A 14,950-nucleotide genomic window follows, 5' to 3' on the forward strand; every position below is an offset into this window, starting at 1 on the left:
GTGATGCAACCGCTCACCACCGGCCAACCGACACCCAGCCAGTCCCAGAGCAGCAATCGCTGCTCTGTGGCCAACTCCCCCCAGTTTGTATACTGAGCATGACATCATATGGTATGGAATATCCCTTTTGCCAGTTTGGATCAGCTGTCTTGGCTGTGCCCCCTCCCAGCTTCTTGTGCACCTGGCAGAGCATGAGAACTTGAAAAGTCCTTGACTTAGTGTAAGCACTACTTAGCAACATTATTATCAACATTATTCTCATACTATTATTATCAACATTATTATCAGTGTATTATCAACATTATTCTCATACTAAATCCAAAACACAGCACTGTACCAGGTACTAGGAAGAAAATTAACTCTACCCCAGCCGAAACCACTTGTGAAGTACTTTGTCACTGTTGTAAAAGATGTTTTCTTCTAACAATTTGTCATTGTGCATTTAAACAGTTGGAGTTTGGAGCAGGAGACCTTCAGGGACCTCTCTTTGGTCTGAAGATATTCCGTAATCTTACACCAAGATGGTAAATATTAGAAAAATGGTCTAATGGTTAATATTCCACACTAAGGAACTAAATGGCTTGAATTCTCTTCCATGTTAATTTGGGTTTTTCTATCCTACAAAATAAGATATTTCTTCTTTAGACTTAAGGTCGTGCGTTAGTACTGATCAAAATGCTTGTATTCTTTTGGTCTGTGGGTGTCTCCCACATACTTCATTTTCATACTTCCATTTTAAGGAAGGTCTCTATTCCACATCCCTAGATTTGTATTTGATCTTGTCATGAATTTGTGATACTTGAGGCATGATCTCACGATCAGAGCAACAGAAGTTTGCTCTGGCAGCAGAACAAAAAATTGGGGAGCTCTTCTGGGGCTTCCATGCGTGAGATAGAGTTTCTGATAGTGAAAGAGGAGATAATATGTCATATTTTAGGGAAATAATGCCAAATTTGCCACTAGTGTGGTGTCTGTTTACAAATGAATAGAGGTCTCAAGTTGCAAAGGAGAGTACAAGGTAAGGGTTGTGATTGAACACATATGTTAGAGCATTGTAGGTGCCAGTGTAGACTTCCTTCTTTTTATATTTTCTAATTTAGTAAATATGCCATTCCTCAGAGCTTATACAGGGATCTTGTTCCCTGTAGAGTCCTTTAATGCTGTTTTTTGGAGCTGATGCTTGAGGATTATTAAATAGCAGGGCTGCTATCTTCTAGCAGCCAAGTGTGCTGCCTCTACAGAAGACCAGGACTTTATCTGCCTAGGGCAAAGGCTGAAGGGTAGCCTGCTGCGTTGGCTGCAGTGTTGTGGCACAGACCAATAAACTAGGGCATGACCCTGTTCTTCTGGCCGCTGCTGTGGTCAGTACAGTCTAAATTAGTTTTGAGTTTTTCCTGAAACCCTCAAGCGTCATGCTCTTTGCAGGATAGTCTCTGCATATTCAGCAAGGCTCCTGGGAAGGAAGGAATTTGAGGCCATCTGGGAGCCTGTGTGTTACCACTGATGAGGCTTTCCTTATTTCTCCTAGTTTCATCACTACAAACTGTGCCCTGCAGTTTTCATCCCGTGGGATCCGCCCAGGCCTCACCACAGTCCTAGCCCGCAACCTCGACAAGAACACGATGGGCTACTTACAGTGGCGGTGGGGCATCCAGTCAGCCATGAACACTAGTATTGTCCGTGATACAAAAACCAGCCATTTCACTGTGGCGTTACAGGTGAGAGGCCTGTTGCTGTATGCAGGGGACAGTGATGCCAACCCATGGGAGAGAAGTGCCTCAGCTTTTCCATTCCACCAGTATTTTGGCTTGGGACTAGAGGATAACAGAGCAGTTGGTACCGTCTCGTACGAACCTGTAATGTAGGTAACCAGCTGCATTTGGCAGAGCACGACACTTTGCACCCAACATTGTCATATCTAATGTGGATCAGCTCAGATTAGGGTCAGGATGCACAACACAGACTGCAGAGATTGCAGGCTGTGATGAGTAAGTGGCAAGCATTGCTATGTTTTCTGTGCCACTTAAAGGATAAGAAAGGAAATTTGGGGGAACGTTCAGTGGTGGCCAGGGGTACGTTTTCATACATTTGTGCCTCTTTTATTTCAGCTGGGAATCCCCCATTCTTTCATGATGGTCAGTTATCAGCATAAGTTTCAGGATGAGGATCAAACACGAGTGAAAGGTTCTCTCAAGTAAGTGTGCAAGAGAAAATTCATATTGCTCACAGCCTAAAGAATCTGTCCTCTCCTGCTGTTGTAGGCCTCCGGGTTCCATGGAAATCAAATGCTTCTGTGGTCTTTGGGAATCTGCTTTTCATTAATTTAATCTGGCAAATGCTGAAGTGAATATCTCGAAGGCTTAGCTTTGTGTACCTCTTTGGATAAGTGGAACTTAAAATACTTGTGTGTGATATCTCTATATCATCACCAATAAGAAAGCCAGAAGTTTGGGTAGTCTGTTTACTACTTTACAAGCTGAAAAGGCTAATCTCACCTTGTAGATACACAGTGAATCTTCCAATAGCCAACATCTGCTGCACACGGTTATATTTCCGTGTTTTACTTGGTGGGGAATTACAGGATTCAGTAAAGAGAAATTCAAGAGTTTTCCCTGTCTGACCTGTTTTTGGTTCTGTCATTCTAGGGCAGGTTTCTTTGGGACCATAGTGGAGTATGGAGCAGAGAGGAAGATCTCCAGGCACAGCATTTTAGGAGCCACCATCAGTGTTGGTGTTCCCCAAGGAGTGTCTTTGAAAATCAAGTCAGTTCAAGATTACAACTCTAGATTGCAGAGGCTGACCGTAATCTGCATTATTCTATTTCCAATATTCAGGTGGGAAGGTCCCAATCTTAGGTCAATACAGGTATATTGATATATCACTATGAAAGATTGCAGCTGCCCTCACCTCTAATACAAGTGGTGCCCGTTGGAAGCAATGTGTGCCTTCTGCCAGTGTTACTCTGAGCCTGAGCCACCTCTTTTAGGACTAGTGTGGGTGTGCATCAAAATATTCTGAAAATACAGCTTAAAGTAAGGTTTGGAGCATTATGGTAAGTGGATGGAAGATTTCTGAATATATTATTAGTAGAAATGGATTTAATTGCATTCCGTTTTTATAACACTGTATGCAAGTATATACTTGAATTAGTTATCGTTCACTAATATAGGTGATGATTCTATTAATAAGATGCAGTTCACAAAGAGGGGCAGAACCCTTTAAGGGTTCATATACTGTAGTGCACTTTTAATTGGTGCCAGCAGAGGGCGTGCCAGGATGCAGAAACTGTAAAGACATGAAGTCCTCTGTCCCAAGAAAACTAATGTTTTCTAAAATAAATATTATTATAAGCCTCAGAAAAATATTAATGAACTCCTTCCTTGAAGGCACATGCCAGTGTTGTGAGCATAGACCTTCTCTATAAGCATTTTCTTTTCTTTTGATGATGATGTTGGTCCCTTTCTCTGGTGAAATTAATGACCGAATAAATTCTCCTAAGATTAAAAAATCACTTTAGAATGGCCAGGTACTATCACAAGAGATGTCTGCTACATAAAAGTCTGGCTCTGGATGGTGTCAGCTGCCTGTCTTATCATTGTCTTGTTTCGGTTTATCAGAGTTTCACCTTTTTGAGTTCGTCATTCATCTCTCCTTTGGTTCAGCATCAGCAGCATACACTGCTGCTAAGGGTACTTAATCAAGCACATTAAACTCTGTGTTTCTTCTTACCTGTCATTATGTTCTTTTTTTGTTCCAGGTTGAATAGGGCTAGCCAGACCTACTTCTTCCCTGTCCACCTAACAGATCAGCTGCTTCCCAGTGCTGTATTCTATGCCACCGTGGGACCTCTAGTTATCTACTTTGCCATGCATAGGCTAATCATCAAACCCTACCTCAGGGCACAAAAGGAGAGGTGAGCTCGCAACACTGTGTTTTAAATTCAGAGCTGGGAAGTCCCACTGAAGTGCTTCTAGGAGCCTGGTGCAAAGGCTGGGACATCCAGCTGAGGCACTGCGGTTCACTACATCACCAATACTACTGAATTCCGGAAGCCTACAAAAATATCTTGAAAGGTGGGGAAAAACCTTAAAACCGAGCTCATTTGTGTGAGGTTGTGGGTCAACTGTAATTGGGGTGGGTAAGTAGACATCTGCCACTTTGTGGCTGAATCCCATCCACTGTGTAGGCCTGATGTGATGTTAACTTCCTTATGCCAGAGAGCTGGAAAAGCAAAGGGAGAGTACAGCCAGTGACATCCTTCAGAAGAAGCAGGAGGCTGAAGCTGCGGTAAGTCTTTCCCGTAACTAATCCCGCGTAGTTAAAGGAAGCTCTTTTCAGTCTGTGTTTTTCCCTTTTGGACACAGTGTCTGACACTGCTTGTTTTTTGCTCTGCCCCTTTTGTTGTGACAGGTCCAGTTAATGCAAGAGTCTGTCCGGAGGATAATTGAAGCGGAGGAAGCCAGAATGGGTAAAGATTACAACACCATTTACTTGTTCCATAAATTTGGAGAGAGGAAGGAACAACACAAAGGCTGAGTGGTTGAGGGGGAGAAATGCAAGGTATTGTTTCTTCATTTCCATCCCTAATGAAGCACAGCGTAACTGCTGTTGCGCATGTAGTGGGGAAGTTCCATTATGATTTGGCTTCTGGTGCCTGAGCTTAGTAGGGATGCACTGAATATTTTTTTGGGACGTGCTGTGAGGTGGATCAAAAGGGTGAAGACAATAGTCTGGATTCATCTCTTCACAAGAGAAAGGTATGTGTATAAATATGTGCAAAAGTTGTAGCCTGAAGTTTAGGTTTCACTGGTCTCTAGCTTACACAGTTTGCTCCTGGATTGTAATGGAGATCAGAATTCTGACGTTTGCTAGCAATTTCCAAGAGAGTGTTCCAAAGTGCATTGGCATCCACTTGGACTGTCACATCAGTGTGGCACTGAAGTCATGTCATTCTGTCCTAGTACTGAAAATTGCTAACAAACACCCAAGTAGAACTGTTCTTCTGTCTTGAGAAGCATGGGTCCAGGCAGAGAAAATTTAAATATTGTTGAAAGCAAGAGAAAATGCCGGGATGGTCTTTTCATCAGTGTCTGCCTAGCTGTCAGTGGGAAGCCTTTCATCACATTTCATGTGAATGCAGGTTTGATTGTAGTGAACGCCTGGTACGGGAAGTTTGTTAATGACAACAGCAGGAAGAATGAGAAGGTGAAAGTAATAGATGTGACTGTGCCCCTGCAGTGCTTGGTGAAAGACTCTAAACTCATCCTTACAGAGTCATCCAAGGTACGTAGCTGTTCTGTCAAAGCCCAGACTCAAGAGCTCAATCTTGTGACTCAGAATTTCAATTGAACTGTATGCTCTCCTACCAGGGGGTTTCTCCAGTGTGCTTGAAGCTAGTGACTCTAGATCAATTTACAGAAGCCATTTACATACCAAGTGTTATGAACCTCCAGGAACTTCTCTTTCTCTGGGCATTTCCAGTGCCAAAGAAACGATGTGTTACAGACTCTGGGGCTGTACACCAGAAATTTCCCACCCCCTGATTCGCTCTTTTCTGCATTTAGAACTTGCCACTGGGGAGGCGATTCCTCAGCTTCTTGTCTCATTTCATTGGCAACAAGACTCCTTTTTTTTAATGACACCTCATTTTGGCATTAATAAATGTTTTTGAAGAGCTGTGAAAATCCATTCCCTGATGCTCAGTTTGTCCTTCTCTGGTTCAAGGCTGGGCTGCCAGGTTTCTACGACCCCTGTGTGGGTGAGGAGAAGAGTTTGAAAGTGCTTTATCAGTTCCGAGGAGTTCTGCACCAAGTGATGTCAGCTGACAATGAGGCCCTTAGGATACCAAAGCAATGTAAGTAGCAAGGACCGCCCTGCTTCTTCCTTCAGGAACCAGTAAAGGATTGCTTCAGCTCTGTGTGGTGAAGCACACAGAATTGGGCTTCTGGGGTTCAGAGCTGGGGTTACTGAAATGGACTGACCATGATATGCCTCTGGAGTATGACCTAAAACAGTTCAGCAGCACCACTGCAGCTGTTTATACCATCTAACCTTATATATCTAACTGGAGTGAGAAGCAGAGGCCTCCTACAGCTGCTGGCGTCCCTGCTGGGCAATTCACAGCACTCGATTGCCCTTTGAGGACTGAATTGAATGTATGAAGGTATGGTGGAGGCCTGAGCTAGATTTCTTCTTCATCCCCATTTATCTATCTGCCAAAACATTTTCCCTGCCAGAATAATTTTGTGAAACCGGTATCTGCTAGTGAGAAGTTTTACTGGTACCCCTGTAGGTCTGGGGAGTTGGCTAAAGGGCACAAACCTCGTGTTTACTCTAGACCAGCTCCCTGGCCCAATTTAAGAAGCATATCCAACTTACAAAGCTTCCATAAGTACATTGGAGGTGTATATGAATCGTGTTCAGTTAGCAGCCAGAAATGTTCCTGTCTCTGCCTGGTACAGTGGTAAGTTCAAACTAGACTTCTGTTCATCTGACAGCAGTGGCATGTATCCATTTATTGTTCTCATCCAACAGCTCACAGAATCGATGCAGATGGCTAATCTGGTCAGAGTGTGCGTGTCCATTACGGTACCTGGGTCAATGGAAACTACAAAACCTTCCCCCGGACGCTACACGTTTGAACAGAGACATTTTTATTTTTACTATCCATATAGCAGGTGGTGTCCTACCAGTTATGTTAGGAGACAAAATGAGAGAACCTGCTTCTACAGGTGGCTCCAAGGCAATACTTCTCTGAATTGTGGCTCAGTAACCAATAAAGCAACGTGACTCTGAATGCACAGTACTTTCTGCTGAGGTTGTGTGAGTGGGCACTGAGCAGCACCCGTCATGCAGCCATGTCTTTCCTGCTGCAGTTTGGCCACAGTCACACATATATCTTCTTGCACTGAGCAGGGAGGAAGACCTGTTGTTCTCACTTCTCCACATACTTCCTGGGGTAGGTAACATGCCTTTTTCTGCTCGTGAGTGGAAGTTAAGTTCTCTGGCCACCTCCTGGAAGGCCTCTGTGTAAATCTTTTTGTTGGAAAGAGGACAGAGATTGTTTTCCGTCTCAAATCTGTATTTGAAATGTACTTGTTAAGAACAGGTATGTTTGAAATGAAGTTCTTTGCCTTTTGTAGTAACATGGACCTCTTCAGCCAGTTGCTCATTTCAAACACTGCTATTCCAGACAAGGACACGGGGTGTAATAGTCTTATTGATTCTTCTGCCACCTAGAACCATGTACTATCAAGGTTTTCAAGAAAAGAGGAAAGCAAGCAGGGGAGAAGGACAGCAATTCATTTCATTTGATTCTGACGCTGCAACTATCTCTTCCAATCTAATTTATTTCTAGGAAAAAGAGGAACGTAGTTTATACAAGTAAACCAGACCAAAGTGAGGAGAGATGCCAAATGGGTAAAGAGCTGAAAACGTAAAATTCAGCTGCCCTTTCTAATAAAAAGCATCAGTTATGACATAAATCCATTGGCTTAATCTTGCATAGAAGCCTTGCCAGTGATTTACCAGCAAAAAGGGCAGTCCTGTTCTAGTGACACAGCAGATGGAAACGGCAGCCTTATAGTATCTACTACACAGTGCATACGTCAACACTACCAAGGCTTTTTCATAGAGAAAAGGAATAATCGTGGCTGTTTCTCAGTCACAGTTCTGCTCTTGGTGAGTCCTAGAGCAGCCTTCATTGCTTACATGTGAGAGACAGAGGGAAAAAAAACCTATCTTGGCAGTGCATTGTTGCTCTTGACAACTACCATAAATCATTTCCTGACACATACCTGGCCCCTTTTTCTGTGCAACTGTGGTTCTCTTTGCTCAAGTCATTGTAACAGGAGAATTAGATTTCCAAAAGCAGACTTATTTGAGCCAGTCTGAAAGAGATGCTCCCCGCCCTCTAAAAAAACAAGTTCATACAATTAAGGGGTGTTCACTTTGTTTTATTAAAAACAAAAAAACCCTCTTCAGTTGTAATTAGCTCCCGGTGCAGGATTTTACTTCACTTATGACCGGTGTTCTGTTGATCTGAAATTAAATGTAAAATGTGCAATAAATTATATTCAGCTGAAAAGCAGCCCATGTTCCCTTTGCATCTGTAGGACACTCTTGAAAATAAACTCCTGAAAAGCAAGGGTTGCAAGTTTTGTAAATGTAACTGCACCCTCTGTCACATCCTGCTTATTTCCCTCTTTTGATCTCTTGTATCTGTAACTAGTTGAACCGGGCAGAAATCTCCACCAGAAATTCCTTTTTCATGTTTTGTCACTGCATGAAGTGTATGGTCAAGAGTGAGAGCCAGTCTGTAGTGACTAGGATGTGGCAAAATACTCCCAGGAGGAGTACTGGGAATTGAGTTTTGCATAAGCAAGTGCAAAATGGTGACAACACATTTACTGCTAATTACAAAGAAGAATCTTGGCATAGCCCTGTAACTAGCAGAGCAATGACACTGCAGAGTGTTTTCATGAAAAAAGTTTGCACAATAAAACAATTCTCGTTTCTGACTTCCTGAGATATAGTTTCTGCTGTCATGAAAGTGTTTTCTTGCATATTGTCTACATTAAAATGTAGAGAAATAGCCATGTGATTCTAAAAACTGATTCAGTACTTCAAGATGTTCCATGGTATTGCTACACTTGAAAAATAACATTTCTGAGAGGCAGAGTGCATTGTTTCTACTCCAGCAGTTAAAACCTGTAACAGGGTGGCATCTTTGGGTGCAAACTTTAAAATGCGATAGAAACATGAGGTGACACATTCATCTCTAATTGACCCAGCAAATGTGTAAAATGAGAATATGGGAATGCATGCTAGTCTTTTCAGCCAGAGCCTTTAAACCGGAAATTCTTGAGGTGAAGATACAGGTTTAGGATTTACTTTAGGTTTTACTACAAGAGTCTTCCCTTGTCTTCCTGTGCATGCTCTCGTCTTTGACAACCATGTACCAGGGTGGCCCAGCCAGTGGAAGGCTACAAGGACCAGAGCTCCAGGCACCAGTTCTGCTGTAAAAACCATCTAAACCTCCTCCTGTGCAACTCAATCAGTACGTTCATACCTGAAGACAGCTCAGCTGCCTGGCCAGGGCTTGGAGTCAAGCAGGTGCTTTCTGCTTAATCACAGCTGTGTTCTTGTCAGAGAACTGACTTGGTTCTCCTGCCTTCCCCCTCTATGCTGTCTTCCCCTAGCACCTCCGAATTATCTTTCTCTCTAATTGCAAAGAAGTTTGTGCAAGGGATGAACCTTAACTTTGTACTTCGAACATTTGAATTTGTGACTCTTGTTAAAGTAAAATCCGTCATGATTAATCCTGACACAGGCCTTGCCCCGTTCCCTGGCTAAACATCATAAAAAGTATATAGCTTGTTTTTTCCTGTCAGATCAGCCCACCAAGGATTCAGACTCTTGCTTTTCCCTTCCTTTCAAGTACCGCAAGTGCCCTTCCATGAGGCTGCTGCAGCAGGTTGTCTGCAGTAGTTAATGCGTGAGCTCCATTTTTGCTTCTCTGCAGTGTTTGTAATTGTCAAACGTTGCTGAATTGTGTCCACACGGTGGAGTTCACTGCCTGTCCTGTCTGTCTCCTCCCTTGGAGCCGGGTATTGGGTCAGTCTCTCCTGCTGAGTACTTACTGCAGCCCACCTCCTCCTCTCTTCCTTATTTTCTATCAGTGCAATAAAGAGATTGTAAGAATAGCCCCACTTGAGAAACGGCTACTTTCAACACCATTTCTGCTCTGTGAGAAGCTGCCATTTTGCAGCTACAACTCCTCTGGGACTTCTGTTTATCACTCCATATAATACAATATTAAAAATAGAATTAAAATAGAAGCTACAAGCAAGCAGAGCTTAGCTTCTAATATGATCCAGTGCCATTTCCAAGAGTTGAGCCATCTTTTAAGTTTGCCAAAGTGTTAAGGCTGCTGCTTTGAATGCACATGGCTGAGCAGCAGCTGAGGTTGTGGCATGTACAGGAGCTGAGGGGTGGCACCAGGGCACCAGCATCCCTTTGGTGGTTTGGGGTCCTCAGGGCTGCCCTGCGGAGGGACAGGTGGGAGGGAAGGAGCTCTCCTTCAGCACAGCTCCCAGAGGGTTAAGGGATTTTGGTTTGGGTCTGGCTGAGCAGGCCAGTCTTCGCGAGGCAGGTGCAGCACAGCCCAAGGTCTGTTTCTGAGGCTGCAATGCCTCGTCCTGCAGGGACCTGGCTGCAGGCAAGTGGGACAGGCATGGAGTCACCTTGGCCAGCAGTCTCACCTGGTGTGATTTGCCCTGCCCCACACCCGGCTTCTACCCACCAAGCCTGCCTTTCAGGCGCTCTCCACAAAGGACCCCTGCTAGGGCTGCGCACTGCCAACACCGTAGGCATCCTGACCCAAGCTCTCTCGCCCCGGGCTTGCACCAGCCTTCACACCTTTCGGCAGGTCCCTGTCAGCGAGCACAGTGCAGCGTCCCGGCTGCCTTTAGCCACTCTGGGCTCCTGCAGCAGCAGGCATCGCCTGCCTCCCATCGCTCCACCCTGCCCCGTGCTTGTCGCTGCACCAGTGACGGGGCTCCACCACAATTTACCTTACTCACAGCAGAGGCTGGGCAAGGAGCAACTGCTGCAGGGAGAGGTGGGGATAACTGTCAGCACATGAAAGATATGTTTGCAACACTTCTTATCCATACCTGACTTTGTGTATCGTTTAGGGAAGAGTGCTTGAAGCGTCAAGTCTTGCTGCCGCCTGGCACAACTGCTTTACACACCAGTAAATCATAACAGCAGACTCCTGAGTTCGGAATAAAACAAAATCATTGTTCACTTGTTTCACATTTAAGAAAAAAAACGTGGTTCATTAAAACAGTTTTAATGAAAAAATAAAGTTCTGAATTAAACTATAATTATACATGGCTGAAAGTGATGAACTAAAAGAATGGAGATGTTACTTTTTTTTTTTCTCTCTGCTGATATTGTAACGTGCTGGACTTGTCAAACACCATCTATTGGGATAAATCTGAAAAGGTAACAGAACAAGAGTCAGTCTCACATTGATTAGTATCGAACCTCTGTGAAAAAGAGGCAGTTTGCTTGGCAGTTTGCCATTTCTCCCATAAAAGCTTCAGGAAGGCATTCCACAGAGGTCCAGTTGAATTGCAGACACGCTGTAAAGACAGAGATACCAATTTTCAGAGCAGGTCCAACCCTTACGCAGCTTGCGACCAGGATCTTCCAAAGCCTTTCTGTTTGCAGAGTGAAATGGCAGCATTTGAGAACTTTGGTTATTTTTCTGGCTGCAAAGAACAGTCAGGCAGCCATCGGGGGCAAGTCTTTGGCAAACTCCTTGGTGGTTCCACATAGCTTCTGGAAGGCAGCGTACCACAGTCATGGTCTTAAGGTTTTACAGAAGCTGGAGCTGGTTTTCAGAACCCAGAGTCACTTGTTGCAGCTTGGCAGAATGGGATTTTTATAAAGAAGCAGGACTGAAGAACAGTTGCACGTTGTACAGCTCCGTCATCCTGACCCAGGCCTGCAGACCTTTCACACCCCTGTGTCCCACGCAGCGGAGCCCCAGGGCACTGCAGTGCTCGACTGTCTGCCTGAAGCTTTGGCAGCCCATGTCAGACATCTGAAGGAGGGTACCTGACTGTGTACTGGAAGGACCCGTGGTCATCACCAGGATGCATCTCCTGATGAGCCAGTACTCGGATAAGGCGGTGGTCTAATGCGGTGTATCTGCAGGACTAACGTGGACACATACCTCGCTTCAGCTGCGGCACCAGCCAGTGACTCCCCTTGCCTCACCGTCTCACCAGACAGAGCACACATTGTTCATCAGCCATAACTTCAGAGAAATACCTTGAAATGTAAACCAAATTTGTGCAATACATACATCTCGCTCTGTTTGGTCATCAAGGAACAACGCCGCTATCTCAGTGGCCTTGCGTACAAGCCTCGACTCCCCATCATGTTTCTGAACAGATTTCCCTCAGGCTGCGGCCCCAGGAAGTCCCGTCGAGGGACCGCAGCATCGGCGGGGGCCTCGGCGCTCTCCTGTTGTCCCCCGCATGGGACGGATCTTCATTGCACTTCATCTTGCTAGCTGCAGAGCCTGCATTTGCTTTTATCTGTATAATTTGCAACCAATAGGTTAAAGATTCCGTTTTTTTGATTACAAATCCAGTCTCAAAAAACAAACAGTGAAAACAAAAGTCAACTCAGCTATAGTACTCGGATGGAAATGATCAAATCCCAAACCAGACCTGCCAGATTCTAAGTTTACTACGGCCCGTTTTACAGTCCACATTTGAATTCTGGGCTGAGAAAAGGGAGAGTCATCATCTTCTTAAAACAGCACCTTAGAGTTTAAATGAAGGGCCGGGAAACAGAGCAAACGGTATCCCCCCATACACACATTTGAGCCGATCATGCAAAACAAAGTCACAAAAAATCACCGTAAGAAGAGACCTTCTAGGAAGAAATCTGATGTCACTAATCCCCGGCGCTGCCTGTCCAGAAAAAGGGCCACTCTCTTCCTTTAAATGCGCTGGTCTGTTGGCACAGGAAGAAGTCCCATTTTCACTTGAACGATGCCAAAATCACAGAACTCCCCTACTGCCCGGGCCCACTGAAGGGGAGGCAGATCGCGCAGAGGTCGGTATGCATTGATGCTCACTCCTATGGAGCCTTAGAATATCTAAGATTGATATATACGGACAAATGGGCAGGTATAATATTACATTAAAATTAAAACACATGGCCATTTACTTTTCAGACTCTTCACACAGATTCCCTCCTCCTCCCTCTTTGGAGGAGGAGGAGTTTCCTAGCACAGAGGAGGTTTGCAGTTTCCTGATGGGATGAGAAAACATACGTGGCAAAGGTATTATACATTCCCCAGACATCACCCAATTCATAGTTGTAACCGGACAAAACCCCACCAAACCCAGAGAGCTTAGTCTGTCCCTTGAGCTAATCGGTATCTAGCAGCAGTTTTGACCAGTCGGCCTCTTCCAGCCCCGGCTGTCCACGACTTGGCGATTCCTCGTCCCTGTTAGCGCAGGCCAGCTAGGCAGCCCTTCAGCCTGAGCAGCAGCAGTTCGGGGGAGCTCTCCCCGGCCTCCTGGCCAGCGTCCGCAGCTCGCCCGCCTGCCCAAGCAGCGCACCAGCACGCGCCTCCCTCCCCTAGTCCAGAAAGCGCCTGCGCGAGCCCGTCCGGGAGCGGTTTGAACGGCGAATGTCAAACTTGGAGTCCCGGCACTTCTGACATATGTAGACCTCTGGGACGTTCGACTTGCGGATTTTGGCGCAGGAGAGGTGGATCCAGGTGTGGCACTCGTTACACTCGATCATCGGCCGCCCGGCGAAAGGCTTCATGCAGAAGCAAGTGACTAGGTCCCACGAGTCGTCATCTGCAAAAAGAAACAGCAAGCTGTGTTTTCAACGGTCAACACCTCTCACCTGCACCAGGAATTTACTCTCGTTTCGTGCTAAATTAACTACCTGGGTTTCAAAGACAGGCACTTTGCTGATTTTTCGAGGTCTCTCTTGCACGGGAAGAGACTCTCAGCAGTACAAGAGAGGCAGTAATCCAGGAGAGGAGAACCAGCTGCTGCTCTAAAGTCACAGCTTTTCACTCAGTTTATTGCAAAAGCAGCCAACCAACCCCCCCTTCCCCACAAAAACCCAGCCACTACTTAATTCTGCCCAGGCAGTGCACCTTGGCGTTATCCTTATGCTACAAGTAAAGTACCAAAGAGATCGGCAAGAGCACCACTGCTTCCACATGGCTAATCCTCTTTTGACAGCCAGGCCACCTACCCGAATCCACCATGATGTCCTCGTCGTCGCCGGTGCCGTCCTCATCCCGAAAGACCACCTGCTTGCCCTGCCGAATGACCGTTCGTTTGCCCACGCTCTGGATCTCCACTGTCTGCTCAGCCGTCACGGCAGGGTAGGAGACGCTGGAAGGCGTGTCGGAGTCCCACACTGAGCAGTGCTCAGTCGCAGACTGGGGATCGCCCTCAGACGAGGGGCTCATCGGTGTCTCTACGTAAGAGTCCTCCGCCTCCAGCTCCAGCAGCTTCTCCTCGTAGTCCTCCTCTGCAGACACCTCCGTTTCCCTCCTCTTCAGCTTTTTCTTCTTCCTGATCTTATCGATTTGCTTTCGCTCCGGCAGGAAGTTGCCAGGTTTTGCCCGCTGGAACAGGGAACCATACGGTTTCGCTCGCTTAAGCTGACTAAAGTTCTTTCTGTTCTTGGCGGGCAGAGAAACAGAAGAGGGAATGTCATTGAACCGGGGATCCCAGCTATCGCTGTCAATCGTGCCTCCGGTGCTGTTGGGAGGGCTGGGGCTATTCCTCAGCGGCGTTTCCTGGAAAACGTCAAGCAAGCGGATAAAAACATTAATTTGGAGCCGACTCGCGTGCGGCGCTGAGGCATTGCGCCCTTTCCCCTGAGGCGCTGCCGATCTCACCCAAGTCCAAGCTCCCGCTCTCCCCACACGCCGCCCCATAACCTGCGCTGCCGCAGGGATCTCCAGCTGGGCAGAGCCGCAGCCCGGAGCTACCCAGGCCCCGGCAAGGCTGTCGGAGCGATTCCGGGATCCGTACTTTTTTCACCCCGCCCAAAAAGCAGCCACCCATCCCATCACTTCAAGCCCTCCCAGCTGCGGTGGTTCCCCCTTTTGTCTCGGATTCGGCGCGGAGGCGTAACCTTCTCGCCGCGTCTGATTCTGCTGAAAAGCCCAGCAGACGCTGCTGCGCAGGACCCGCTCGCCCGCGGAGGGCGCCCGCCCGGTGCCCCCTCACCTCCTGCGGGTAGGGGATGTAGCCGGCGTAGGCCAGGACGAAGGTGCAGAACTTGTTGAAGTCTTCCACGGTCCGGTGCCGCCGGGAGGCGGGGGAGAAGTCCTGCGGGGGAAGAGGGGGGTCAGCGGCGGCCGCGGGGCCGGGCACGGCCGGGG

General features: G+C 46.6%; 2 protein-coding genes across 2 annotated transcripts; one reads left to right on the top strand and one right to left on the bottom strand.

Annotated features, from left to right (window-relative positions):
• Positions 1-450: 450 nt before the first annotated feature.
• Positions 451-6,833, top strand: DNAJC11 (DnaJ (Hsp40) homolog, subfamily C, member 11; the record flags this gene model as incomplete). The annotated part of the gene is made up of 10 exons (XM_009584278.1): positions 451-524; positions 1,529-1,718; positions 2,109-2,194; positions 2,646-2,762; positions 3,758-3,913; positions 4,218-4,287; positions 4,411-4,468; positions 5,141-5,283; positions 5,725-5,854; positions 6,535-6,833. Coding segments are annotated over 10 exons (1,050 nt in total), but the record flags the coding sequence as incomplete, so codon positions are not given.
• Positions 6,834-12,257: 5,424 nt separating this feature from the next.
• LOC104071736 (PHD finger protein 13-like) lies at positions 12,258-14,902 on the bottom strand. The gene is made up of 3 exons (XM_009584277.1): positions 14,796-14,902; positions 13,807-14,359; positions 12,258-13,397 (listed from the first exon to the last, which is right to left on the bottom strand). Exons 2-3 carry the CDS (start codon positions 14,024-14,026, stop codon positions 13,171-13,173), a joined length of 447 nt encoding a protein of 148 aa, XP_009582572.1. The 5' UTR covers positions 14,027-14,359; positions 14,796-14,902; the 3' UTR covers positions 12,258-13,170.
• Positions 14,903-14,950: the final 48 nt, after the last annotated feature.

The sequence above is a fragment of the Fulmarus glacialis genome, unplaced genomic scaffold (assembly GCF_000690835.1).
Source record: "Fulmarus glacialis isolate BGI_N327 unplaced genomic scaffold, ASM69083v1 scaffold25868, whole genome shotgun sequence".
NCBI lineage: Eukaryota > Metazoa > Chordata > Aves > Procellariiformes > Procellariidae > Fulmarus > Fulmarus glacialis.